At 60.2% G+C, this 27402-nt stretch overlaps 1 protein-coding gene across 7 annotated transcripts in view; it reads left to right on the top strand.

Annotated features, from left to right (window-relative positions):
* Window positions 1-23575, top strand: part of NOL4L (nucleolar protein 4 like) — a 127929-nt gene extending 104354 nt beyond the window's left edge. For 6 of the 7 annotated variants that reach the window (XM_039237738.1, XM_039237739.1, XM_039237740.1 and 3 more), the window contains 6 exons: window positions 12392-12669; window positions 14689-14874; window positions 14951-15142; window positions 15420-15542; window positions 16230-16428; window positions 20228-23575. In XM_039237738.1, coding sequence (XP_039093669.1) covers window positions 12392-12669; window positions 14689-14874; window positions 14951-15142; window positions 15420-15542; window positions 16230-16428; window positions 20228-20448 — 1199 coding nt within the window. In that variant the 3' untranslated portion in view covers window positions 20449-23575. The remainder of the gene's footprint in view (window positions 1-12391; window positions 12670-14688; window positions 14875-14950; window positions 15143-15419; window positions 15543-16229; window positions 16429-20227) is intronic. The other variant, XR_005529407.1, reaches the window with a different exon arrangement.
* The last annotated feature ends 3827 nt before the right edge of the window (window positions 23576-27402 follow it).

The following is a 27402-nucleotide window of genomic DNA, read 5'->3' as shown; positions in this document are numbered from 1 at the left end:
TGCACGGTTGTGCTTTTTCCCCCAAGCCCACCACTGCCTGCGAGGATGTGCTTCACAGATCTCCTTTCTGGGTGCTGTCTGGCTCCCTGAAATCACAGCAGGGGACACGGAGGGAGCGCCTGGGGGAGACTTGGAGGGGGGCACCATGTACATGGCGCTTCAGCTCTCACTGCCATGGGTGAGCATACACTCTTGTGCCACCTCACCAGACATGGGAGATGAGGAAGAGAATTTGGGTGATCTGACCAGACTCGGGGTGGTTGCCAGAGGAGGCTGCGCCCCTGTTTCTGCCTCGGCAGGTAGTGGCCATATGTGAAGTTCCCCAGAGCAGTGGGGAGCCTGGGACCCAAAGGAGCCTCCCCTCATACACCCCAAGCCCTGTCTTCTTGGGGGTAGAGTGACCCAGGCCCGTTCCCACTTCGGCCTCTTGCCCATGCGTGGCAGAGTTCTTTCTAGACCCGCAGCTAAGCCCTGTTTGAGGCTTTGGCCTTGGAGTCCAGATGGAGCTCTGTGCACATCACAGGTGCCTGGTAAATGCGTGGCTCAGGGGGTCCCTTCTGGGGTAGAGGGAAGGTGCTCTGAAGAAGCTAGCTGTAGGCTGGCGTTGACTTGGGACCAGAGAATCTGTCAGGCTGTAGCGATGCCCCGTCCGTGGGATTATCTGTCTGAGTCCTCTGATGTCCAGTCCTCCCCCAGAGAGCATGAGCACCCTCAGAGCTGGGCCCCCAGCACCCAGCACAGAGCCTGGCACGGAGCAGATGGGTGCAACTATCTGTCAAATGAATGAGTGAATGAACAAGTGAACCAGAGCGCATATGTGAGCAAGGCAGGCCCGCAGGCGTCCTGAGCTCCAGTTGCAGGGCCAGGCCAGGGCCTGCTCCTTGATTTCCCCTTGATGGGCTCCACTGGCCTCTTGCTCTGCCCCTTCCTGAACGGAAAATGTGAGGCCTGGCCTCCAGAAGGGATGCGAGGGGGTGGGGAGCGGACATTACTCACCTCTCCGGCAGACAGGAAGCCGGCGCCCAGGGAGAGCAGAGGGTCCCGCTTCCCTCTTCCTGCTCCGTCCTCCTGCAGGCTTGTGGGGGTGGGGATTGCCGGCCAGGGGCTGGATGGTGTCCTGGGCATCTCAGGGCCTCCCAGACGAGGCCGCAGCTCCAGGCCCCCGGGACACACCGGACCTCTCCTCTTCCCTCCCTCCAGTGACCCGGGGCCGGCACTTCCTGCCTGCAGATGGGAGGGTCTGGAGCCTTCCCTCCAGTGCCCATGGCCAAAGGCATTGCAGGGGAGGATGTCTTTGGTTCTTTCAGGACTCATCAGTTTGGTCACAGGGAAATTGAGCCCCTGTTCCTGGCTTTGAGGAGTGGGACAGAGAGGGACAGGCACAAGAGCGCGGGAGCCCTGGCAGGCTGTAAGCCTCCTGAGGGCAGCCATGGCTCTGCAGAAACATGTCTTCGGTTTTCCCTGGTTTCCCAAATATCACTAGTATTCTAGAAATTTCAGGGGAGAAAATGGAGCAAAAGAAAAGGGGAAAAATACCACTATTTGGGGCATATTTTTCTCCGTCTTTTCTGTGCATATAAGTCTTGTTTTAAAAAAAAAAAACAACAACAAAAAAACAAGCAAACAAAGACAGGGGAATTGTGTAGTGTTCCAGAGCCATCTTTTTTTCTTCTTAATGTCATTTGCCTCTCCTGTCAGTGATGCGGCGTTTTTTGAAGACTGTCCAGTCATCCCAGTGACTGGAATCCCCATTCCCAAGCCTGCCTGCTACTCAGAGCTATGACCATGCCTTTCCTACCGGGAAGGACGTGTCCTGTCCTGAGGGGAAGTAACTTGCCCAGACCACAAGGGTCCCTCTGACTCTGGAGCCGGCATTTGAGCCACTTGTGGGGAAGGACGTTCAAGTTCCTCTTCTTCGTTGTCACAAACAGTGCCACAGGGGGCATCCTCGGGGTCAGGGTGCTGCACCAGGATGAGTGTCCTCTCCTGGGCATTCTCCCCAGCCTTGACCCCCGGGGGTAGGTGCTCAACCACGCTAGTGGTAGAGACGGGGGAGCAGAGGAAGCCCCTTGGCGCAAGCGGACGGCATTCGGTGCAATGCTGAAGGCGGGTGCGGTGGGCCTGAGGCGTGCCTGGGAGGAAGGTGCTGAATGCCAGGGCTGGGGCTCTCCTGGGTCACCTGTGTCCAGGAGCTCCCTGGGAGAGACCGGGCCAGGAGGACGGAGAGAGGTGGGGCCGTGTCTGTGGGCCGGGTCTCCGCTTGGATGAGGCTCCCCGCTGGCACTCTGCTGTGGCCTCCTGAGCTGGCCTGCTCGGTGGTCTTCAGCAAGCTGGTGGTTCTGATTCCTGGCTTCTGCCAGACGTAGGACAGGCTAATGGGACCCTTGGCCCTGAGGTCCTGGGGGCCTCTTTGAGAGAAGACCAAGACTTCTGCCTGCCGACAGGTAGGGCCCTCCACTACCCAGAACGCAGCCTGGGGAGCAGGGGTGCTGTCCCTTCTTTCCTCACCAACGGGGGCCTCTCCCTTTGTCCCCGCATCCTTGCAGTGCGTGTGCAGGGAAAGGGGCAGCCGTAGCCATGCTATCCTGGCCCAGGCCTGGTCCTGCCTCCACTCACCCCTCCTTACGCCTCGCTGTGGGGCCTAGGGCAGTGATCTGGCCTCGCTGGACAGCGGGATGAGAGCGGGGTGAGGCGATGACAGAGCTCAGCACACGCCTGGGACGGGGAGGCTCAACCGCGAGTGTGGGGCCTTTTCTGCTAAGTGGCAGGCCTGGTGCAGGGGACGGTGCTGGAGTGCCGGGCGCCGGGGCCCACTGCCAGCCGGCACGTGCAGGCTGGCGGGCTGTCGGCAGGTCAGGGCCGCCTCCTCACTGGCCCCAGTTTCCAGACCCTTCCCCAGCCCCACTCAGTCCCATCAGCCTCTCTCTCTGTTCAGGTCCCTCTGGGTCCCCTCTGACTCGTGGTCCCCGTGTGGTCCTGACCACAGCTGCTTTACAGCGTCACACCGGTGTCCCTCGCTCCTGCTCTCCACACCCACCCCCTTCCCCCGCTCCCCAGAGCCTTGCTTCTTTGGAAGGAGAGCTGGTATGGGAGGTCAGGCACTCACAGCTTGTCCTGGCATCTTGTGAATTCCTGTCGCACACCCCACCCGTCCTTGCCAGGGACCCCGAGTTCTCCGAGACCCTGCCCCTGGATCCGGCTGACCCTGTTCCCAGGCATTCACACCGGCAGGCAGCTAGGCAGGCAGCTGTGAGATGTTCTGCCATCCAAGGAGAAGGCTCCTGGGCACTGAGGATGCCCCGGGAGGGTTCCGGCAAAGGGTGGGTGCTGCTCATACTGCTGCTCATGCCCAGGAAGGGGCAGGAGGCTGCACTGCTCATGGGGGAGGGGCTGAGTAGGAGTCAGGATGGGGCCACTTGGGCTCAGACAGTCCCTAGCACTAACCACTGAGCCCCGGATACTTAGTGTGCCCTACGGATGGCACCTGCCCTCCCGCAGGCCCCCTGCTGGGGTTGGAGCTTCCTGGCTTTGACAGCCGACTCCCTGGGGACCCTACCGCACTGTCACATCAGGGGAGGATTGTGGCCCCTTCGCCATGGCTGCCGGGGGATGGCTTCTGAGGGACTTGTCCTGCAGTGAGCTTTTTAAACTGGGCTCTCTCTCTTTCACACCTGTTCATCTTGGCCCTGGCCGGCCCTGACCCTGCTTGTCCAAGGTAAGGCTGGAAACCGGGTCTGGACCTCATCCTCTCTGGCTACAGGTCATTCTCCCTCCTTCCAGAGCACGAGCTGTTTGCTCCTAGTCAAGGCTCCAAACGTCCACATGGAATGATGCCCCTGCCCAGCCCTCCTCCAAGGAACAGAGAGCTGGGGCCCAAGTCCTTCCGGAGATTGGCCGTGGGCCACCCTGGCCGTCCTGGGTCACAGGAAAGTCCACCATCAGCGGGGCTGCTGTCTGCACAGACAATGCTGGGCTGTCCTGGCCTCTAGCCACTGAGGGGTGAGAGAGGCCGGGAGACAGCACCGAGGGATCCCTTTATCCAGGAGCAGGCCGGGCCTGCACAGCCCTGGCCTTGTGCGGGCTGCCAGGGTCTCAGGCCCCCAGATGCCTGGGGAGGACATTAGAGCAGGACAGGCTCCCGAGCCCCAGGTGGTGAGGGGGGCACACCTGGGAGATTAGCCTGTGTCTGCCGGGCCGTCAGGGAGGTCAGAGCCGTCCCGCTCTCCTGCCCCTCAGTCCAGACGCGTTAGACCCCAGCCCCCCGTGGACCCTCACGGACACGGCCCTGCTGTGCTGGGGAGGATGCCCAGGGTGGGTGCAAGGGCAGTGCAGGAGAGGCACTGCTGCCCCAGCCTATCCAAGGGCGGCTTCCTCAGGAACCAGGAAGTAACCGGAGCCACAGTGGCGTCATCACTCTGACCTAAGGACTGGGGTGCGCTGAACCCAGGCCGGCTTCCGGGAGGGCTGGTGGAGGGCCGTCCAGGGCCCTCAGACACCACAGACGCGCACACACACAAGCACATACGCACGCAGGCTTCGGGGCCGGTCCCTGCCCCGTGAATCATTCACACATGGTGGCCTCAGGTGGCTCTGTTTGCTCTCCGAACACATGATTTGTTTGGGGGGGGGGGGGGCGTGCGGTGGGCATCTGGTTGGAGCTCTGTACGTTGAGTCAGCATGGCTTCCTCACTGCCTGTGCTTGACTTCGACGGTGGGGCCAGGGAGACGCGGACCCAGCCTGTTCTTAGCGGGAGTGCCTCCCCCGGGCATATTTGACGCACGCGCGCGCGCATGTGTGTGTGTGTGTGTGTGTGTGTGTGTGGCATATTTGACCCATGTGTGTGTGTGGCATATTTGACCCATGTGTGTGTGTGTGTGTGTGTGTAGGGGGAGAAGCCGAAGGGAGTGGGGTGGGGAGCGTCCCATAGGTGCCTTGGGGAATCAGGGCTCCTCCCTGATGTCTGCTGCAGGTGCCTGTGCGGGTCAGGAACAGTGAGTGCACCTGGCGCCCGACACTTGGCATCTCCCCCGCTGAAGGTGGCAGCCGGCCCCCTGCCCATAAAACCTGACTCCTCACTAGGGGCTCCCACCCTGAGAGACAGGATTTCAGTTTTAGGGCAAAACCTAGGTCCGCGCTGTCTGACACTATGGCCATAGGTGGCTGTTGGAAAGGCGCCTGTACGTCGCGGTGCTGCGTGTGTGAAAGACCTAGTTTCAAAGACGGGGGTTTCAAAGACCTAGTATGAAAAAGAATGTAAAGTAGCTCCGTTTTAACACAGTATTGACTACTTGTTGAAATAAGATTTTTACTATATTGGGCTAAATAAAATAGATGATTAAAATTTATTCTCTCTGTTTCTTTTCACTTTTTAAATGTGGCTCGGTGCCAGGCTCACATGGTGTTTTAGTCGGACAGTGCTGCCCTAGGCTCTGAGGGCCCGGGCGCCGGTGCCTGCTTAAGGAAAAACCCACAGGAGGCCGGGCAGGAAGGCGATGCTGTGGAGTAGAGGTGCCCGCATCCCTGGGCTGGTGGCGTTAGGAGGCAAGAGCGGAGCCCGGTGGGGAGCGTGGCGGCGAGCAGGGACCGGCCCGCCCTAGGAACCTCCAGGGTGGGATGGGATGCTCGGCCAGACGGTGGGGCAGGCACCCCGTGTGGCCCCGTCATCCAGGATGGGGGGATCCCAGCGATGCCACCTCGTCCAGCTCCTCTGTGTCCCCCGTTTGACCCCAAGGCCCTCCCCTTTCCTTCCGGGAGGAAGAGCAGGGTAGCCTGCCAGGAGCCTGGTGCTCCCGGGAACTATGCATCATGTAAACATGGCCCAGGCCACTGGCCTTTGTCAGAGCAGGCGGGGACCAGCCCTGGTGAGGTGCACACCCAAATTCAGAGCGGGAGCAGCGCTCCCAGAGCGCGGCCCGGGAGGAGGCAGGGCCAGCTCTGCAGACTCGGCGCCTGCCCTGGTGTCTACACTGCCCTGGCCCGTGGTGGGGCTGCTGGCTCCAGCACTCTACTCTCTCTCCTCCCCTCAGCCCTGCTCTTTTGTGTGTGAATTATTGATGCCCCCTCCTCTCCCCTGCCTGGCCGCTGCTGTGACAGAGGCCCGCGGAGGAGGGGGCGCTGCCTCAGCCGCCGCCCCTCTGGCCACAGAAGGCAGTCTGCACTGGGCATGCCTGGCGGCGTGGCCACATGTCCGACCCGCGGTCTCAGTGATGGGGCGTCTTCCCACCTTGTCGCAGCCCGCCTCGGGAGCTGGTGCGGGTCACCCACTGGGAGAGGGTGCCGCTGGCCGTGGCCCCAGAGCCCGGTGTGGCGATTGGTGGCTCGCACAGAGCCGGGCTTGTGCGGGCTGCGGGGCGCTGGCGCCCACATAAGGGCATTGTTTGCCGAGGTAAAAGGGGTTTTTGTCTCCTTCTGGAGACGGGACAGAGGGAGGAACAATTTCCCCCATTCATCACTAATTCCCCCATTTGAATAGCAGCACATTGCCCCACGTTAAATAGACGGGCACCGCGGTCCTTCCCTGCCCGAGGCGTTCCGGGCACAGGTGGTGGGCCCCGCAGCCCGGCCCAAGCGGGGAGCTGTCCTCTGCCAGAGCCGGGGAGGCCCGCCTCTGGAAATGTTGAGAAGGGATGCGTCCCCCAGCCGCTTCCCCGCGGCCGCCCAGCGCACCCTTCCCTGCTGCTCACACACAGTTACGGGTCGGGTCAGTCTCATCCCGCTGGCTGTGTTCTAGGCCCCGGCAGCCTGGCCTCGCGTGGGGTGCCCATCCCGCCACTGCAGCACAGATGGGGACCTGGTGGGCCCAGCAGCAGGGTCACTTCCAGCCGGGTCTGGGGCGGGTTGGACCAGAACACGTGCCTGCCTAGAGAGACCCGTGGCTGGAGGCCTGCGCCCTGGAGGCCTGACTGCCACAGCCCGTGTGTCGGGGCCCCGCTGCCCGTGGGGCCAGCTGGGTTCTTTCACAGGGTCATAAAGTGTCAGAGCCCAAGAGGGCGTCAGCGGCAACTCCCTGGACTGCAGATAAGGAGCCAAGGAGGCGGGCTGTGCCCAAGGTCGGGAGACAGCGAGGCCCGCACCTGCTCCCCCTGCCCTGCCGGCCTCATTAGGGCACAGGTTTGAGTACATGTGTGTGTCTCCTTTAAATCATGCTTTTTTGGAGGGCGTGGGGAGGAGGGAGGAATTGGGAGCGGTCCGGGGCCCAGCTTGCCTCAGCCTGGGGCGGGACGCTCTCTCTGCTCCTTCTTTCCCCAAACGGTGCCAGGCTACAGGGGCGGGGGCTGCCACCAGCCCTTCCTGCGGGCACCAGCCACCTCAGGACCAGGCTAGGGGACAGACTCAGGGCTTGTGCTGGGCCACAGTGAGGGGCAGCCTGGCCTGGGTGCCCGTCCCTGGGCTCCTCCCACAGGGAGGATTGCGGATGGCTCAGGGACTCCAGCCACCTTCCCCAGTAAGGAAACTATTGGCTCCTGTAATCAAAAAGTCTAGGTTCTTCTTTGGCTTTAGGTGGGGATGGACTGAAGGGGGGGTTGTCCCTGCCAGCTGTTCAGCCCTGCCGAATGGGCTCCGCAGCCCTGGGGGCTCGGGGGAGCACTTCTTTCCCAGTGTCTCGGCCCGAGCCCCAGGACTGACTTCCATGGGTCCAGCTCGGTCACAGGCCCACTGACCGCCGGGATGGGCCGTGCTGACCGGCCAGGCATGGGGTGTGCACTTACCCTGGGAGACTCAGGGTGCCCTCCCTGAAGGAAGGGGTATGGTTTCTGGAGAGGCAGGAATGATGTAGGCCCACCCAATACAGCCCTGCTAACCCTGGGTCTGCAGGGCAGGGGCAGCTTACACGGGGAGTGGGTGGTGGGCACAGGCCATAGACACAGTATGTGAGAAGGTGATTAAAACCATCTGGAAAAAGTAGGTAAAGGGGTCAGCCTGTCAGAGTGGGGGCAGGGAGGTCATACGGAGAAGGTGATCTCAGAGCACATCGCTGAAGGGGAGAGCGAGCTGGGAACAGTGTCAGAAGAAGGAACAGCAAGTGAAAAAGGTACGCGGCTGACACAGCTGGAGTGGGTGGCAGCAAGGGGCCCTCTCTGGAGGGAGACTGGCTTCCACTTAGGAAGCCATGAACTCCGTCCACGCAGCTGCCACTGCCCAGGGCGGCGGTTGGTGGGGCTGATGGGCTGATACACTCACCGCCTCCCCCCCCAGCAGCACCTTTGCCCCCAGCAGGGTCAGGGGGCAGCTGCCTAGTCCCAAGGCCTCCTCAGCCTCCTCCTGTGAGGCTCTTCCTTAGGCTGCTGCTCTCAAAAAGTCTTCCCTGCTTTCCTCATAGGCTCCCGCCCTCCTCAGGGTGAGTTCTGGAGATGGGGCCCTGCCGGCAGGGCTCAAGTGCCAGAAAGCTCACAACTCTCGTTTTGGAGCCCAGTCTCTTCCAGAACCCTCTGTGTGCTTTTGTACTTACTGGAGTATGAGTCCCCAGGACAGTGACCACCCTCTTTCCACTGCTGTGTCCCCAAGGCCCTGCATGGGCCTGACACCAGTAAGTGTTCAGGCAGGGAAGGGACAAGGGTGGGAAGAGCATCTGCGGGCGCCAGCCTCCCCCTCCTCCTCCCTGTACCCACCTCCGATTTCGCACCGGGCCTGGCTCTCGAGGGGCCCCCCAAAGCCCCTGTGTGTAGGAGGCAGATGCGTTATGAGGGAACAGAGTGGGGTATAGAGAACCAGCTTTTTCTTTTTTAGTGCCTGCTCTCTATACCAGCATTGTCTACACCTCATGAATCCTGTTTTACATGACACGCATTTGGAAAGGAAACCGAGGCTCGAGGTAAAGTGGCATCTTGAAGGTGACACAGCCCATATCCACCCCCCTCTACAGCCCCTCTGCATTCTGCCTTAAGCCCATGGCCTCTCCACTTGGCAAAAAATGGACCCGAGTTCAAGGCAGCCCGTGAGTGGGTGGCGCCGTGGGCGGTGGGCACGCGGGCTGAGGGTGGCCCCAGCAGAATGACGGGGGAGGACACGCTCGGAGGTGGGCTGTGCGTGGCCGGCTTCCCCTGCCCCTGGGTGAGGTGTGGAGGTGGGTGAGCCTTGGCCTGTGGGAGGAGGAGTGGGAACAAAGCTTGTGAACTGGAGCCCCCTGGCCGGCTCAAGGTTTCGGGGTTCTTTTTGTTTGGGAGGGATTTTTGTGGTAAGATACGTATGACAAAGTTTTATGTTACACTGTAGCCGTTTGCATACTTCAGCGGCAGTGAGTACACTGGCGGTGTTGTGCAGCCAGCACCATTATCTCCAAAACAGGGTTTTTGTCACCCCATACCAACTCCGTGCACTAAGCAGCAGCTCCCTGTCCCGGCTCCTCCCGCCCCAGGTGGTTTTCTGTTTCTGTGCACGTGTCTGATCTACGAAGGGGACTCCTTCAGTATTTCTCCCGTTGTGTCTGGCTTCTTTTGCTCAGCGTGATGCTTTCAGAGTTCATGTTGTAGCATGTGACCGTATTTCATTCCCCTTTAGGGCTGAACGATAGACCACATTTTGTTTTATCCATTTATTTGGCAAGGGCTTTCAAAATGGAAACAATGTCAGTCGGCCATTAATATTTTAAAATCGGGATATTTACATACTGGGGCAGATTTCCAGTTTCTTCTAACAACTCGGAATGCATGGTCTAGACTCTTGGTACCTCCCGGTTCCACCTGCCCAGCCCCTTCCCTCCCTGGACTAGAGCAGCCTTGGAGCACTGGGAAGGGGGCACTGTGTAGCCGTGAGAGCCCGCGACTGTGGCTGTCTGGCCGAGCAGCATGGCGCACGGCCCTGGGGCCACCCTGGGCCCTTGAGCTGCACGGGGCTGGGAGTACACATGCATCCCCTTTCCCCCTTCCACCACAGGTACAGGGCAAGGGACGTCCGTCCTCCCGGGAGCAAACCTGGTCAGAGAGGCAGGTGGTTGGGTGCCCACCTGTGAGCCTGTGCAGGGGTGCGGCACTGCAGGAGGCTGTGGGCCCGACACCCATGCGTCAGGGACGGTTGGCCCGCTGCGTCCAGAGCATGGTGCCCTCCTAGCACCCCCTCCTTCCAGAGGAGGAAGACAGGGCCCTCCAAGGCCAAGCAGCTGGCCCAATACAGATGATGCCAGGCTGTGAATTCTCACCTATAGGGTGGCTAAGAATGGGCACCTGCCAGAGCAAACGGGGGCTCACGTGATCAGTCAGTGCGGGTGCCCATCCCTGCCTTCCAGCTCCTCAGCTCCATAAGAGGCTCCTGTGTGTGGAGGGGCTGCCCTGGTGGGAGGTGGGCCGCTGTCAGGACTCAGCCTGGGCCTGGCAAAGGAGGTGCTAAATAGCTCCAGGAGGGACAGGCCTTGGGGCTGTAACTCCTTCCCAGGGACAATGGAAGAGGAGGCCTGCCCTGGGGAGGCAGCACTGAGCTAGGCCTTGAAGGCAGACTGAAATTTTCTGAGCTGGAAGCAACAGGGCAGGCGGACAGCAGAGCCCGAGCCCAAGCGGAGGCCTGGAGATATCAGGCCCCGCGGTGGCCAGGAGGGTGGAGCCTGGACTATAGAAGCCAGGGGACTGAGAACCCACCCGGCGGGGGTCTGGAGGACAGCAGTCAGGGGTCTTTGAAGAACAGGAAGGTTATGGAACAGGAATGGGCTGGTGCTGGAAAAGGGTGGGGTGGAGACGGGTGTGATGGACACCCACTTTCCTGTGGTTCAGGAATGAGCATCTGTCCCTCCAGGAGGGCTGGCACCTTGGTTGCCATCCTTACTTCGTTTCCCATCGTAACTTTGTTCCCCAGCCTGGGATGGGGCTGGCATGCAGTAGGTGCTCAGTAAATCCTGCCGGGCAGTTTGTTCATTCCACCAACATCTGCACTGGTCGCTGGAGATCCTTCTGGGGGAAAACCAGGTCTCTCTGTGATGAAGGAGGAGGGGGGCAGCGGACGCGCGGTGAGGTCCTGGAGGTTGCAAGGCTGCATACCGGGGACTCTGGGGTGTCGTTGAGCGGGCAGGGAACTGTGGGGCTGCTTTGAGCACAGCCTGGAGCTGACCTGCCGGAGGATGGAGGGAGCAGTGGCGGCCCGGAGGAAGAGGGGGAGGAGGGGCAGCCTGGCCCAGGGGACGGCAGCCGAGGGGGAGGGGTGCCACTTCACCAAGGCCTTTCCCATCCCCCTCTGCCCGGGGCTCGGCGGCTTGATGGGCAGCCTGGCCCCGCCCCCGGGCAGCCGGGAGGCCAGCGATTGGTTGGGGCGCTAGAGCCGCTCGGTCGCCATGGGGACGCTCTGGCGGTGCGCGTGCCCAATGCCCAGCCCCGGGGACTAAATCTTCATAATCTGCTGCCTGGGAGAGTGGGGGTGGGGTCTTGCGCGACCCTGGCCTGGGGGAAGGGGTGGCCTGGGATGCGGTCTAGGCTCACTGTGGGAGCCCCTCCCCCACCAGCTCTGGGTGCTGGTGCCGAACCCCGGGGCACCTGGGCGCCACTGGGAACCACGCGGTACTCACCTGACAGTGACCCCGCGAGCTCCACTAGCTTCGGCCTCTGCCGTCTCAGCTGATCAAGCAGGAGGCTGGGCCTGGACTAGGGAGAGGGGCCTGGAATTTTATCTTAAAATGTCTAGCCCCTTAGTTAAAGTTTGTCTTCCCAGATCCCCCAGGCAATATTGTGCTCTCCGCAGCAGGGGGCGCCCTTGGCAGAGCTTTGTTGAGTTGTCACCTCTGGAAAGCTGCGATAGCCTATTGAGATGCCAGGAACGCAGACCCCAGAGCCTGGAGCCATGGCTCAGGATGTCCAAGGCCACCTGGCCTTACACAGAAGGCAGCTCTGGGGGTGCACTGCCTGTGCCTAAGCTGCCAGTAAGCTGCTGGGACTAGGCTGGGCCTGCCTGCAGGAAGGAGTGGGTAACTGGGGGTGGGTGGGTGGGGGAATCACAATGCAGCTGTTATCCCTTTCTCCTTAGGCAGATAAGGAAGTTGAGAGCCCCCTGTGGGGAAAGGGTGTGAAGGGGCAGGGCAGTGGTGAGTTAGAGGAAGGGGGGGGGGGATGCCTGTCAGGCCCCAAGCCACCTCTGGGTGTCCAAGGACCTCTGGCGTGCAGCAGGCCAGTCAGACCTGGGACTGCAGCCACTCACTCCCAGGCCCTAGAAGCCGGGCCTCCCTGAGCCTGGATGGGGTGTAATGGGTGTGGAGTGCGGATCACTGTGGGTGCTCTGCTCCCGCTGGCCTGCTTCAGGCAGAGGTCCCCTGCCCCTCCCCCGGGCAGCGACAGCAGGGCTTACCTCCTACCCAGAGATGCCCCTGAGGACGAGACAGGGCAAGCACTCCCTGTGGCCTCATGGCCACCAGACCCCAGGGGGTCTTGGGGGCAGAAGGTGCTGGGGGGAGCCTCAAGCCCAGGCCTCTCGTTCCAGATGACTCCTCCTCTGAGAGTGGCAGCGGCAATGGCTCCTCCACCCTGAACCCGTCCACATCGAGCAGCACGCAGGGCGACCCCGCCTTCCCCGAGATGAATGGCAACGGCGCCGTGGCCCCCATGGACTTCACCGCCACCTCTGAAGATCAGCCCATCAACCTGTGTGACAAGCTCCCGCCGGGCACGGCACTCGGCACACCCTCCTACCCCTCAGACGGCTGTGGCACCGATGGCCTGCGGAGCCGCGTCAAGTACGGGGTGAAGACCACCCCTGAGGTGTGTGGGGCTGTGGGCCACCTTCTTCCTGTACACATCGGGGTTGCGTGAGGCAGAAATGAAATCGTATGTCCCCAGAGTTGTGACCCCAAGTCAGAGGGGAGATTCTGGAATAAGAGATCACGTGGTGTGTAACCTCAAGCAAGGCCTTCCCTCCTCTGAGCCTGTGTCACCATCTGTAAAGAGGTCGGCCCCGCCATAGCGAAGGTGGTGGGTGAGGTGTGGCCTGTTCCCCTCAACCCCCAGAATGGAGTCCGCTGCAAGTTATAGCAGCAAGTGGCCACATTCAGCACAAATCCCCCTTTGCATGCCTGTCCCATTTTACAGATGGTGCAGAAAAAGAATGAGGCCTCAGAAGGCCCAGGGATATGAATGCTCAAAACTCAGTAGGCCAAGCTGGTGTGGGGCGAGGGATGGCCGTCAGGGAAGGCTGGCCAGAAGCGGTGCCCCCCGCCCCCCGCCCCGGAAATCCCTCTTGCTTTCTGGGGCCGCCACTCACGTGTCTGCAAGCTGCCTCTGGGCCACTGAGGTTTCCTGCGCATTGGGCACACGGACTCTGGGGAGCGTTTTCTCCTGCTGGGGCTGGGGGCCAGAGGTGACTTATCGGAGCCCTACACCCCTCTGCTCCAGCCCTGTACCCCTGCACAGCTTCCGGCCCTGCCCTGGGCCCTTCTCCTCTGCAGAGGGCGCAGGGCGGGTACCAGCACTTGCCCCTGTGGCCTGTGTCATGGGAGGGTTCTGTACAGATGACGGGGTATGCAGTCGTCCCCACGTGCCTGAGCTCAGGCCCTCCTCTCCTGAGGCCAGGGGCAGAGCTGGCCACCCCCCGCACTGAGCTGCGGAGGGGGAATGTGCTGCCGGGGGCTTGGGCCACGCATGTGCGCGGCGGAAGCGAGATGGGAGCACCCGTGCCACCGGCAGCTTGTGTCCTGCGGCTTCTGTCTCTGGCCCTGGCAGAGGACTCGGCTAAGGAGCAGCTTGGGGGTGGGGCTTGGCCCGGGGCCGGAAAGTCTGCGGCCTCTCCACTGTGAGTCTGTCATGACCTGGCCAGAGCACCTAGGGGTCTTGGCCCGTTAAAGTCTGTGCGTGGACCAAGAGCTGGGCCCCAGGTCGGGGGCCCTGGGAGGTGGGTCTCACCTCCTGTGGGACGGTCACACAGAGTCCTGGTGGCGGCGGCCAAGACAGGACTGAGTGCCACTCAGTATCCATCTTCATCCCTTTGCCCTTCAGCAAAGAGGGGATTATGGAATGGGAGTAGGCAGCTGGGTCTCTCCTCTGCCGAGCGACAGGGTGACTGGCTGGTGGGCTGGGCCTGTTTCCCACTGCCCCTTGACAGACCGACCGACCACACACACACACACCACACACTCCCCCACCCCCACCCCCGGGGCTTGTGGTGGTAGGCTGGGCCTGTTTCCCACTGCCCCTTTACAGACAGACAGACACACACACACACATACACACACACACGCACGCACGCACACACACACACCACACACACACCCCCACCCCTGTGGCTTGTGGTGGTGTCTCCCGGGAGTGGCAGCAGACAGGGGAAGCCAAGCCCCGGAGTTTCGGGAATGCGCTTTGCCTAATGGACCTGTCGCCCAGGCTGGTCCCCTCTCCTAGCCCGTCTGCTCCTGCCTGACAGACGGCACACTCGCTGCCTGTGTGACAGCTCGGTTGGTTGCCAGCATGGGATTGGGGGCGGGAGGGAACCCCAAAGCCAGAACCATTCTTGGCAGAACCAGAAGAGGCTGGGAACCCTTCCTGAGTCTGCCCAGCCCTGGCACGATGCGGCAGGCCGTGGTGTGGGCACTGCTGCCGAGTGAAGTGCTAACATGGTCCCAGGCCTCTGCCACCCACGGGCATCTCCATTCCGCGGGTGAAGGGAGTGGGGAGGGGCGGCGACTCGAGACCTCGACACTGTGGCTAGCGCGGCGGCCAGGTGTGCTCACCACCCCAGTCCCCGAGCTGTCCGTGGCCTGGTCTGACCCTCTGGCCCTTGCCCTCTCTCAGTCACCCCCTTATAGCTCCGGGAGCTATGATTCCATCAAGACTGAGGTCAGCGGCTGCCCCGAGGACCTGACGGTGGGCCGGGCCCCCACAGCAGATGACGACGATGATGACCATGACGACCATGAAGACAACGATAAGATGAACGACTCTGAGGGCATGGACCCTGAGCGCCTCAAGGCCTTCAATGTGAGTACCAGTGAGGGACGGGCAGGGCAGGGGCCATGGTCAGGGCAGCCCTTCCTACAGCCGGTGCCTCCCACAGATGTTTGTACGTCTCTTCGTGGACGAGAACCTGGACCGCATGGTGCCCATCTCCAAGCAGCCCAAGGAGAAGATCCAGGCCATCATCGAGTCCTGCAGCCGGCAGTTCCCCGAGTTCCAGGAGCGGGCCCGCAAGCGCATCCGCACATACCTCAAGTCCTGCCGGCGCATGAAGAAGAACGGCATGGAGATGGTGAGCCCCTCGTCCCCGGTCCACCTGTTCCCTCCGCACTGAGCCCCCGGGGACTCCTGGGTGGCCCCCTGGCCGGACACTTCCCCGTTACTCTCCTGATACCCCTGGAAGCAGGAACCACGATCCCTGATTCTCAGAGGAGGGAGACTGAGGCCCAGATTACACGGTCCCGTAGAGCACAGTCCTGGAGTGCACACCCTGGCTCTGTACCACCCACCTCCAGGGCGCGGGGTCTCCGTGAGCCCCAGCCCCGGCCCCATCCCTGTTCTGCCTGCAGACGAGACCCACACCTCCCCACCTGACCTCGGCCATGGCAGAGAACATCCTGGCAGCGGCCTGCGAGAGCGAGACGAGAAAAGCAGCCAAAAGGATGCGCCTGGAGATCTACCAGTCTTCCCAGGTACCGCCTTACCCACAGCTGCCTGGGCGCTGTTCCGGGGTGGCGGGGGTGAGAGGGCGACCGGCATCCTGCTGCAGATGGCTGGACACGGGGCGAGAGGGAAGGCCACCCCGGGACCCAGACGGAGCTGCGGTGGGGCAGCTGAGGTGGGGCAGATGTGGACAGCCAGAGGGCCCGGTCACACAGGCCTCACTGGCCTAGGGAGTCTGGCCTCTGAGAGAGTTTTGGTTTTTTGTGGTTTTTTTTTTTAATATAATTTATTGTCAAGTTGGTTTCCATACAACACCCAGTGCTCATCCCCACAAGTGCCCTCCTCCATGCCCATCACCCATTTTCCCCTCCCCCCACCCCCATCAGCCCTCAGCTTGTTCTCAGGATTTCAGAGGCTCTCATGGTTTGCCTCCCCCTCCGTCTCATTTTCCCCCTCCCCTCCCCCTTGGTCCTCTATTAAGTTTCTCCTGAACGTGGTGTCTTTCTCTGCCTGCCTAACTTCACTCAGCATGATACCCTAGAGTTCCATCCACGTTGCTACAAACGGCCAGATTTCATTCTTTCTGAGAGGGTTTTTTGGCCAGGCAGAAATGGATCAAATCTGCCCCCCAGAGAGATGAGCAGAGTCCCACGGGTCAAAGCACTGGGTCCCAGGGTCTCCCTTCGGTTCCCTAGCGCTCTCCTCCCGCTCTGCAGGACGAGCCTATTGCCCTGGACAAGCAGCACTCCCGGGACTCTGCCATCACCCACTCCACCTACTCACTGCCAGCCTCCTCCTACTCCCAGGACCCCGTGTATGTCAACGGCGGCCTCAACTACAGTTACCGCGGCTACGGGGCCTTGGGCAGCAACCTGCAGCCCCCCGCCTCCCTCCAAACAGGAAATCACAGTAACGGTGAGTGGGGGCGCCCCCGGCCCCCTGACCTAAAGCCAGGTCTGTGTGCACCACAGCCTCGGGGAAGGGGGCAGGGGCCGGCAGAGAGCGAGCCTCCCGCGTGGCACAGTTACCTCCCCCACTTCAGTCTCGGCCAGTCCTCAGGCTGGACAGTGAGGAAATCTCAGCTGGTTAAAACCACAGACCAGGCCTTTCGTGCCGAGGAGGCTGCTCTAGCGCTCGACTGGATGCACGGCTGGGCCTCGCCCAGCTTCCGCCCTGCTCTGAGCTGAATGCTCCCCACACGCCTGCTTTACCCCCAGTGTCCGGAGCTTGGTGAGGGGTCACTGGCCCAGGGCACTTGGGAGTTGGGAGCAGAGCCAGCATCGGGCCCAGGCACGGCCCAGTTCAGCAGCCACGGCCCGCGGGGGGCCTGCCGAGTGGCTCTGGGCAGGTCACCGCCTTCTCCTGGCCTCAGCCCTTGCCCCTGCACTACGGAGCCCCGTGTAGGTGTTACCTGGGGTGCGAGTTAACTATGTGTTCCCCCAACTCCAACCCTTTAAGCTGGTGATTGCCCTGGGGCCCCTGCAGAACTTCCCAGGCGCCTCGGATGCAGACAGGGCATAGCCCAGCATTGGACAGTCCCTGGAAAGATGCTGATGTCCCTCTCGAGCTAGGTGTCACCCTGAGTGGGAACTAGAGTGGGGAGCTCAGGCCCATTCACACTGGGCCCCACGTGAGCAGGCTCCACTGGTAGCCTCGGGGTGGGTGACCGCAGGGCCGGGCACTTGGATTTCATTCTGTGTGCCACAGATCAGTTTTAGGCAAAGCAGGGCTGTGAACTGTGTTTGGTCTTCATGGTGAGATCTGAATCAGAAGGGCAGGGGGCAGAAGCCGTGTGCATTGAGAGTCCTTCAAAGACAGAGGGGTGAGGAAGAGAGCTGAGGGTGACCCCAGGTTGTTTGAGGAGTATGTTGGAGGAAGGTGCCGCCCACAGGCCAGGGAACTTGGGAACTCTGGTTCTAGGTCTTGGCCGAACATGGTGAGAGTTCCTCTCAAGCCCTTGTCCTTGGCTCCAGGAGACCCCTCACCATTCCCGGCAGCAAGGGAGGGGCTGGCCCCGACCCATGGCAGAAAGCTGAGGCACCACCCCCACACCCCGCTCACCTTGCCCCCTTCCAGCAGGAAGTGTGTGCAGGTCCCTGGAAGACTCCTGCCTGAGCTTAACTTCTCATCCCTTCCTAATGCCTCTTAACCTAAAATAAGAGGCTGCCTGGCCTTAATCCCTGAAGCTGAAGCTGGAGTGGCCAGCCACAGGGAGAGGTGGGACCGATGTCCCGCAAGGGTGGCTTTTCTTCCAGGAAGAAGAGCCATCTGACAGGCCTGCTGAGTGGGGACTCGGTTAGAGTATCTGAGGACAGGTCCCAGGGCAGGGAAGTTAGGACCTCCTAGATACACATGAGGAGGGTGGGGTCCAGTCCTTCCCAGGCAGCAGGCGATGGGGACAAGCCCCCAGCTGGTCCACGCAGCGCAGCCGGTCTCGGCTACGGCCGCCTGGGAGGGCGCTGGCCTGCTCCCCTCTGTGCCCTGGTCACAGCTGCCAGAGAGGCTCCAGCCACGGCCAGGTCTCCCTTTGAGGGAGGCAACTGGCTCTGCCCTGTGCTTCCCGGGGCCTCTGTTCCTTCCATATGCGCCCTGCCTCCTTAGAGGTGGGTGGTGAGGTCACCGTGGCAGAGACCTGCTCGTGTACCTCCCGGCCGGGGGCAGCACACATGCCGCGAGCACTGGGCTGGAGTCCAGAGGCTTTCCACAAGCAGCCAGCCCCGTCAGGGACCGTCAGTCACACCGGTGCCCTGGCAGGGTGACTGCGTGAGGAGCTCAGAGCTCCTCACTTCGCTCATCAGGTTGTCAGTGGGAGATGCAAATGAGCTTAAGAGAGAACCGGACGGGCCTGCCTTTCTCGGGTTGCTGGGCATCTCGTGCCCACTCCTGCCCCTCCGGCAACCACACCTGAGTGTCAGCACTAGCGCCTGCGGGAGGGCGGCTCCCGAGCAGGCTGGCCGCAGGGAATGGGGACATTCTCTTCTCTGGGCTCTTACTGATGTCCAGGAGAGACCAGAGGACAAGGCTTGGGAATGGGAGAGAGGAACCCCAGGGCCCGGTCACACCGACTTAGCTGCTCCCTTGACTCTCAATTCCAAGGACCTGCTTTTGGATGTCCACGTGCTCCAGTCAAAGAGGAAGCAGCCCATGGGACAGGTGGCCCCCTCAGGCTGCACCAGCTTCCTTTAGCAGCAGGTCCAGTTTCCAGTATGTCACCTCCAGGTGCAAAGTCTCCAGTAATTGGAGCTTGACCCTCTCTCTGCAGCAGCGTAACAAGCGCCACTGTAGATGCAATAGATGAAGCTGGCCATCAGAATCCACGGGGTAGTGGGCAAACGGCTGACCGCCAAGGTCAGCCTCGCACACCTGCCTGCTGGGGGGAGACCACCCGGTGCGGGGAGGGACAGCGGCGGGGGGCGAGGGGGTGCAGGTAGACAGGAGCAGGGAGACGGCCCCCCTGAGGAGGCATTGGGTATGCTTCTTTTTGGCCATTTTCCCACTCAGCACCTCTCAAGAATGCTTTTCAACTTCCAGGAGCCTCCATGTCTTCCGGGGGCCAATTCAGAAAGCCCCCCAAACTGGTCTGGAAGCCCCTTCCCAGCAGGCCTCGCAGCTCAGGGCCGATGACCAGTTGCCTGCACAGTGGCTTGGGAAAGGCAGAGAGGAGGAAGGGCCCGCTGGTCCCCTGCCTCACATCCTCCAGTCTGTTTCAGAAAGACTCAGGTTCCTTTTTTGCTGCCACTATTCTGAGGGCAAAGGGGACTTCTCCAGAGAGTGCCCCTGGGTCTCCATCCTGAACACTCTGACCCTCACACACCAGCCCCACAACACGAACCTTCCCCTTGCCCAGGCACAGAAGACCTCCTCAGAGGAAGGGGGATTCGGTGTTCTGCAGCTCCTCAGACACAGGCTTAGCACCCACAGCACCTTCCTCCACGTGGCACTCCCCCCCTCCCCCACAGGCAGCAGTCACCATCTGGCCGGCCTGGCCTCAACCTCTCCCAGAGCCAAGCAGGGCACCTGGTCTGCCTTCTCCACCTGGACAGAAGTCCCGCCCGTGTCTGAGCACCTGCTCGGCTCTCCACCCTGGACCCTAGGGCTTTCCACACACCCGTGCCGCTCAGCTTGCCTACAGCATCTTGAATCCCATCTCCCCGAACAGCCTGCCTGTCTGGGGAGGAACAGCACACCCCCATGGGGCGCACAGCCATCCTTACAGGGGAAGCTCTGCTTTCCCACGGTGAGGAAAGTCAGGGGAGCTGCTTTGCCTTGAGGCCTCCCCCTGGCCCAGCTGCCAGAGCTGGGATCTGGGGTGCGTTAGGGGAGCGCGGTCCGCAAGGGCCTTCAGAGCAAGGGAGCGCAGCCCGGGGGCTGGGGTCAGAGCCCACTTCTGGCTGATGCTTCCGAAGGCGGCCCTCACCACGTCCAGCCCTGGAGGCAGAGCCAAGTGCCCACATTCACCACGTGACCTCTGGCAAACCTCCGACCTCCAGGTCTCCGCTTGCCCCCCATCCCCCCCACCTCACCGCACCACCCACAAGGTCCCCTTCCTTGACGACCACCTGAGGGTTGAGAGCCCCACGTTTCACCTGCCGGTACCAGGCCCCATCCTAGGTGCCGGCGTACACGCTTCCAGAGGCCCAAGTGCCTGAGTCACAGCAAACTCCCAAGTCAGCACTGTCGCCTCCCCTCCTCACCGGCGCTCTCCCCTCTGCAGGGCCCACCGACCTCAGCATGAAAGGCGGGGCCGCCACCGCCTCCAGCACGCCCACGCCCACGCCCTCCAGCAACAGCACCAGCAGGACCATGCCCGCCGCCCAGCTCAGCCCCACGGAGATCAGCGCTGTGCGGCAGCTCATCGCCGGCTACCGAGAGTCTGCCGCCTTCCTGCTGCGCTCCGCGGACGAACTGGAAAACCTCATTTTACAGCAGAACTGACCCCGCGGCACCTGGAGTGTACTACCCTCGGGAAGGAGGCTGTCCCGGCCTGGCTTCCTGCCTCACCACTTGGTACATTTTGTTTTCTGAAAGAGGTGGGATCCAAAAGAGCGGTTTCTAGCCACACGCCAAGCACCTGCGACTTTGGGCACAAGGACACTTTTTTTTTTGGAATCTCACCACACGGGTGCTCTGACCTGCTTGGAAGAGGCCAACGGGGCAGCTTTGGAAGGGCTGGGGCTCCCCTGACAAGGCGCTGGGGACACAGCTCTATTTAGAATCATCTTCGTGGACCCTGATGTTAGAATCCCACCCCCAGATAATTACCTTTCAGGTCTTAGGTGAGCAGAATTGCATATTTATTGAGAAAAACAAAGTGGACCCTTTCTTCCTCTCCCCTTAGTAATTTATTTTTCTGAAAATGGATTCTTTTGTGTTTGTACAGATTGCCAGTCTGTGTCTGTCTGATCAGAAGGATGTATCCCTGTGACCTAACATTCCATATCACTACACTGACGCGGGCTGGGGGCCGGCAGGGCGGGGTGAGGCGGGGCGGGCACCTGGCTGGCTGTCCCTTTGAGCACCCAGCACCGCCAAGCCGGAGGACCTCACCCACACCCAATGCAAAGCAAAGACAAAAATGGCTCCCCCACCCCCATTCCACAGAAGCCCCAGTCACACGGTCACCTGTGTTCTACCTCACACTCCAGCATGGGCTTGTTCCAGGATGTGCCCCAAGCCTGTCCTGAACGGCTACCTATCTCCCAACTCCCCCCCGCGGTGCGTCCGCCTGGGAGGTAAGTTCCGAGGGGTGGCCAAGAGCTAGGGCCCAGGGAGGGCTTCGACCCTCACGGCCGCCCTGCCCCGGCCCTCCCGGCTGCTTGACAGAAGGCGTGCAGGGGGCCGGCTGTTGGCAGGGCTCACAACCCCGGGCCCTCCTCCGCCCCCAGGGAGCCAGGGCCGAACCCTTCTGCACACAGGCCCCGGGCCCTCCAACACCCACCGGGAAGGACCTGTTTCTTCAGGGCGAGCCCTCAGCTGTCAGGCAGCCACCAAACAGGGAAAGCGGCTGCGAGCCCCTGGTTGGACTTGCGGCTCCTGCCCTCTGCCCCTGGGTTGGGGGTAAAGGGACCACCCCTACAAGTGGGGAAGCCACTTGGGTTCTCCCAGGACGCACCCTTCTGGAGGGGCGCATCCTGGGAGAAACCTAAATCCCTGGAGTGTGAAAAAAGGACAAAAAGAAAAGGCTGGCCCGGTCTCCGTCCTCCCCAGTAGGCACTTCTTCTTGCTCAGTGCAATACCTACCAGTGCTGCTAAAACCAGGGACTCACCCAGACCTCAGAAGGCCCGAGGGGCCTCTCCATGCAACACTCCGTAGCCATGACAGCAGCTCTCCGCTGCCTGCCCCTGCCCAGAGCTGGCAGAAGCCCTCTGTTGCCTTTCCTCCCTCAGAGCAAAGAGGCCCCAGGGGAGCCGGGGCTGCGTGGACCCTAGGACCGCCACCGAGAGCCACTCGGCCCCAGAGCAGGTGCCCCTTCCCAGTCCAGCTTTCTGCAGCCGACTGCTCCCGGCACTACTGGCAGACCACCACCGTCAGGAGGGCCGGGGAGGGGCCCGGCACGGGTGCCCCGAGCCGCCTCGGATCCGGGCCCGAGCTGCGGGCCTTGGAGCCAGAGCCCTGAAAGGTAGGGTGCCCCGCGCCTTGCTTACTTCCAGCCCCCAGTAGTTCAGGGTGGTCTTCTCTCTCTCAAGTGGCCTCCGGCGCCCCACCCAGCCACACCACCTCTGCCTTCCATCTGACCAGTCCCCAGGCCTCCGGTCAGGACCAGGACACCAGAGCGAGACTCCCCCTTAGCACAGCACGAGCTCCAGCGCCCGAGGCCCGTCCCCCGACCCAGCCATCCACAGTCCGGGCCCCCCTCTCCCCCTGCTCAGTGCTCTTCCCCTTTCAATTGGTGTAAATATTTATTTTTGTGAGTGAACAATACTACAAAGTAATCAGCAGGTCTTTTGCAAAATGGTACCCCAGGCAATTTGTGAAAATCTTAATGTTAAAAACTGGCAGAGACAATCGCCGCCTTAGAATTCTTGATACCAACTGCTTGTCATTTCCCCTCCCGGAGGCAGGACCCCAGCCAGGCACCGGGCTTTTCTCATGGAGGACGGGAGAGAGGAAGGCTGGGAGGGGCCGCCGCCCACACACAAGGGATTAGATCGAAAGATCAGCGTAAGCTTGAGTCCGGCTTCCCTCAGCTGCCCACCTCGGCCCGCCTCAGCCCTGGGCAAGAGCGCAGGCGCGAGCGGAAGCCCCTCCGGGACAGCCGATTCTGTCACGGTGACCTCACTGCTTGGGTGGGCTCCTCCGTGACGCTAGGCCTGAAGCCCTGGTGACGGCAGGATCAGGAGCAAGTCGCTGTGTGGAAACAGGACTCCGTTAGCTAGTTCAGTCAGGGACCTTGTTCTGTTTTGCGTTTTTTTTCAAAGATGCAGCTTCAACCCCTCCCCACAGTCCTGCCCTGGAGGGCACCAAAGAGCAGGTCCGGCCGGATCTAGCTCACCGCCATCCCCCCACCCCGCACCCGCACCCCCACCCCCACCCCAGGGACTGCCTTCTCCCACAGGGAGTTTCCCTGCCCGCAGCCGTGTGAATTCTGACTTCTGACGGAGGACGGAGGGCCTCAGGGCACATATCCATCACGGGGGGTGGGGGGGGGAACCCTAAACCTGAAGGTAACTCGAGTCAGAATATACCAATCCCAGCAGAAGGGTAGAATCAGGAGGAATGGGAATCTGGTCTTAGAGGCGGATCAGCCAGTAGACCAGTAATGGTGTGAGCCATCTGACATTCATGTCACCATCACCTCCAGGACAGGTTATACCCAAGGACAGTGTTGTGGGGGAGGGGGACACAGGGGGCGAGCAGGGTTTTCAAGGATTTCAAACAGGTGGCACCCGGCCATCCCTATTCCCAAGGGCCGCTTCCGACTCCAGGGGTGGTTACAGGATTAACTACCAGTTCATTTTCAAAATGCTGCTTTGAACTCAGAGGGTTGATACTTTTAATTTGTAATTTTTTGTAAAACTTTTTACAAGATAGTAAAGTATTTCACCAGAATACCAGTTTCAATCCGTCCATGGTCTGATTTTTATATAATTTAGTGGTGCTTTAGAAACTTTGTTTTTGTTGTTTCTGAGCTAAACAGCTCAATCCTTTCTCGCCTGTATCTACCTAAGACCAATGTGAACCTTTGTATTTTTGCTCCTAATTTTGGACTCAGTGAAAGTGTACTGTTTACATGTACAGATGCCCCCTGTCCCTGTGTGTTCCGCAAGACTCGCTCTTGAGGAGGAAGGGGCACCTCACTAAGCTCATCTGCTTAGCAAAGCCACAAAACAAAAACCTCTCACTTTTTACCTGTGTTTCCACCTAAAAACAAAAACTCTACACCACATAGAACTCGGATTTGCTGAAATATACTTTTTCTAAGCTCAGAAGACTCTCTGTGTCAGATGGCCCACAGGCCTCTCTCACATGGTCCACCTTGGAGCAGGGGTCAGAGCAGAGACTTCCCTGGGGGGAGCGGGGGGCTGCTGACGGGGCACCTGTGTGGCCTCGCGGAAAGCGCGAGAGGGACTTGGCTGCGGGGCTGCGGGTACGATGTAGTTCTTCCAGCAGCCTGGGAGTGGGGAGAGGTCAAGGTGACCCATGTGACCTTCAGGGTCAAGCCTCCCAGGATTCAGGCACAACCCAAAAGGCTGTCAATGGTCTGGCCTATTTTAGACATGTTTCGGGAGAGCGCAAATTCCCTGAGACGAGGGTTTGGGACTTTCCAGTGCAGGTGGCAGGTGGCACGGGCCTTTCCTCGGGGGCTCCCCTGGCAGCAGCTGGTTCCTGAGGCACCACCTCTAAGGAGGGGCAAGGGGCTCCCGACCGTAAGCAGATGGCACTGAAGACAAGCAGTGGATGGCACCAACTTTCAAAGGTGACTCTTTGTTACTTAATCAATGGCTACACCTCTAAATTCTATTTTTACAGATATGCACCTATGCAACTTAACGTGGCTCTTCTAAGCAGGTGAGGACTTCCTCCTCAATGCTCTATAAAAACTATTTGTGTTCTATATAGTGAGTTTTTTCCAGTAAATGTGGCTTAATATTTTAATTCTTAGACTGTGTCTTCTTTATGTGATGCAACTAAATTTTGTTTTTGTTTGTGGAATGACTAGCACAGGCCAAGTCCCTCTCCCTCACTTAACAAAAAGACCAATGAGCTGTTAATCGAGCTGTTATCTCCATGGTATTACTTGCTAAATGCACTGATTTCATAAGTATGTGGAATCCTTTTTTCTTTTGAATCTGTATATCATATATAAGACTGAATCTACTTAATAAACTCTGAATAACAGATCGGACGCTTCATTCCCAGCGTGTCCCCCCAACAGCCCTGCCAGCTGACTCCCTCCTGCAAACCTAGGCCGGCACCGATGCGCCTTCCTGCTGCTAGGCCACCTTGTCCCTGCCAACGCAGTAGCCCAGGTCAACTTCTCTCCAACAAATAATCCTGTCATTTCAACAGCCAGCCCGCTGGCAAGAGAAGGAAACGAACCTTACAGGGACTCATCAGGGGCCGGGCGCAGGAGGCACCTTCCCGGGCGGGGCGGGAGGCGGGGGGGGGGGGGCACACCAATCACCCAGCAATGTCGCTCCCACGCGGCCGCTCCCCTTGCCCCAGCGCGCTGCTCTTCCCCCACCGAGACCAAACTCACGGGGACTGATCCCTAAGTGCTGGCTTGGAAAACTGAGGAAACACCATCCCTGATCCTGAACCTTCTGCACTTGGCGTTCCATTCGACCCCGAACTTCCAATCCACCTTGAGGGAAAAGGGCAGTTTACTTCTGCACAGTTTTTTTCATCCGACATAGAGCATTGAGGCTAACCCTTGAGGAAATCTTGCAGGAATATGGCTGGGGGCTCAGCTGACTGTCACGAATTTTTTAAAACTTCTGTGAGTTACATGCATAAACGTTACTTTTGCTGTTATAATGTGTGTGTGTGTGTGTGTGTGTACAGACACATAACCACACATTACATGACAGTTTTTAAAACATTTATGTTTCATATCGGCAGAAGAATCTTTTGAAAACTGAAATTCTGTACAATACCCAAATAGATAAAATAGATAAAAAGAGGGGCACCTGGGTGGCTCAGTCAATTGAGCATCTGACCCTGGATTTTATCTCAGGTCATGAGCTCATGGTCGTGAGATCAAGCCCCATGTGCCGAATATGGGGCCTGCATAAGGTGCTCTCACTCGCTCGCTCTCTCCGCCCCTTCCCCGCTCATGCTCACTCGCTCTCTCAAAAAAAAAAAAAAAAAGATGAAAAGAGAGGGGCCAATAGTTGGAAGACACTGTACCCAGGGAACCCAGTCTGGGGCGACTGTAAGGATAGCAGGGACGGCAGGGACGGGGAAAGCCAAAGACAGCGGCCAGGTGCCTCTCTCCACATGACGTAGGGACCAATGGCGGCAATGCCTCCCCGATACCATGAAAACGCCTGTCCTACCAAAGCCACCACTGCCGAGAATCACCAATGGACCACGAAACCCCCACACCTAGGACGACGACACGTCCCAGGCCCAGCCTACCGTGCGGACGGCACACAAGACCACGAGGGTACTTACCTCCAGATGAGGTGCCACAGCGCCACGGGATGAGGCAGGAGATCGAGGAGACGTCATCGCTCAAGGAGAGAGAAGCGTTGCTTGGTGCCAGTCTGGCTTCTTTAGTGGGGTCCCCAGGACCGCTGTTGTTAACGGTGCACAGGTTAAACAGGAAACGCCCCCGCGGAACAGTGAACTAAAATTTACTCATTGACAAAACAGGGAAACTTCCCTTTACTGGGGGGGGGGGGGGGGGGGGGGAGAGGAGGCACAGGCGTGCATTTTAAAGGGAAGCCCAGTTTACAAAAAAACTAAGGATCCTTTGCAAAGTCCTCCCTCCCCTCCTTGATCTTTTGTATCAACTTAGATTTCATCAGGTTTATTAGGTTCACCCCCAGTCAAAGGGCTCCTAGATGAGGGGTCCCAGCTGCCTGAGGGGCCGACGGGCCCTCTGACATACTTCTCACCCCTTGGTGTGGATGTGCCTCCCTGGGGGAGGGGGTCTGGAGCCTCTGTCGGGCTCTCTGTTCCCAGAAAGGCGAAGAGCCACTGCACAGGCAGCTTTTAGTCCCTCTTATATTTTCCTTACAGAGCTTTTGTCTGCATCTTTGCTAGTCAGTCTAGGCCTTCAGACTGAAGCACGGAGACGGGAGGAAGTATGGGCACGGTCAGCGTTTGCTTTCAAGTATTCGTCTCCGAGGTCACAAAGCCCGTTCTGCCCACACACAAGGGTGACACAGCCGTGCCCCCTCCCCTCAGGAGGCAAGCAGGCCGATGTTTGTTCTCCGGGCCCCACTGGAGGCAGGGCGCCCTGTGAAGCGCGTGCACCCACACAGCCCTCTCTCAAGCAGGGTCCGACTTCCTTCAGAGCAGGTGGACGTGGGACACTCAGGATACTCACCAGGCCAGTAAATTAATATTCCTTCCAGGTTCTGGAACGGTAGGTCTCCTCGCCTTTCAGATCACGAGTCAAACAGCCTCCCCTGTCAGGCACACGGTCCCCGAACTGAAGGCTGTGTACCAACAGCTACAGGCAGAGCGTGAGGCCAGAGGCCAGGTGTCCGGTGAGAGGCCGCCGCCCCACCCCGCAGCGCACGAGGCCCGCCTCCCCAGCGTCCCCCTCCGGGGCAAGGATCAGGCAGGTGGCAGGCAGCACACAGACCTCTACTCCAAGTTCAGGCAGCTCCTGTTCTGCGGGTGCAAGCTGACAGTCTGGAGCACTCCCTGCATGACAGGTGCGAATGACTTTACAGAGTAAGAATTTCGTCCCCTTCCTGAGGCGGGGGTGCTGG

Source organism: Hyaena hyaena, unplaced genomic scaffold, assembly GCF_003009895.1.
Source record: "Hyaena hyaena isolate Hyena2069 unplaced genomic scaffold, ASM300989v1 scaffold_131, whole genome shotgun sequence".
NCBI lineage: Eukaryota > Metazoa > Chordata > Mammalia > Carnivora > Hyaenidae > Hyaena > Hyaena hyaena.
The sequence above is the reverse complement of the archived record's forward strand: the minus strand, read 5'-3'. Positions and strand labels throughout refer to the sequence as shown.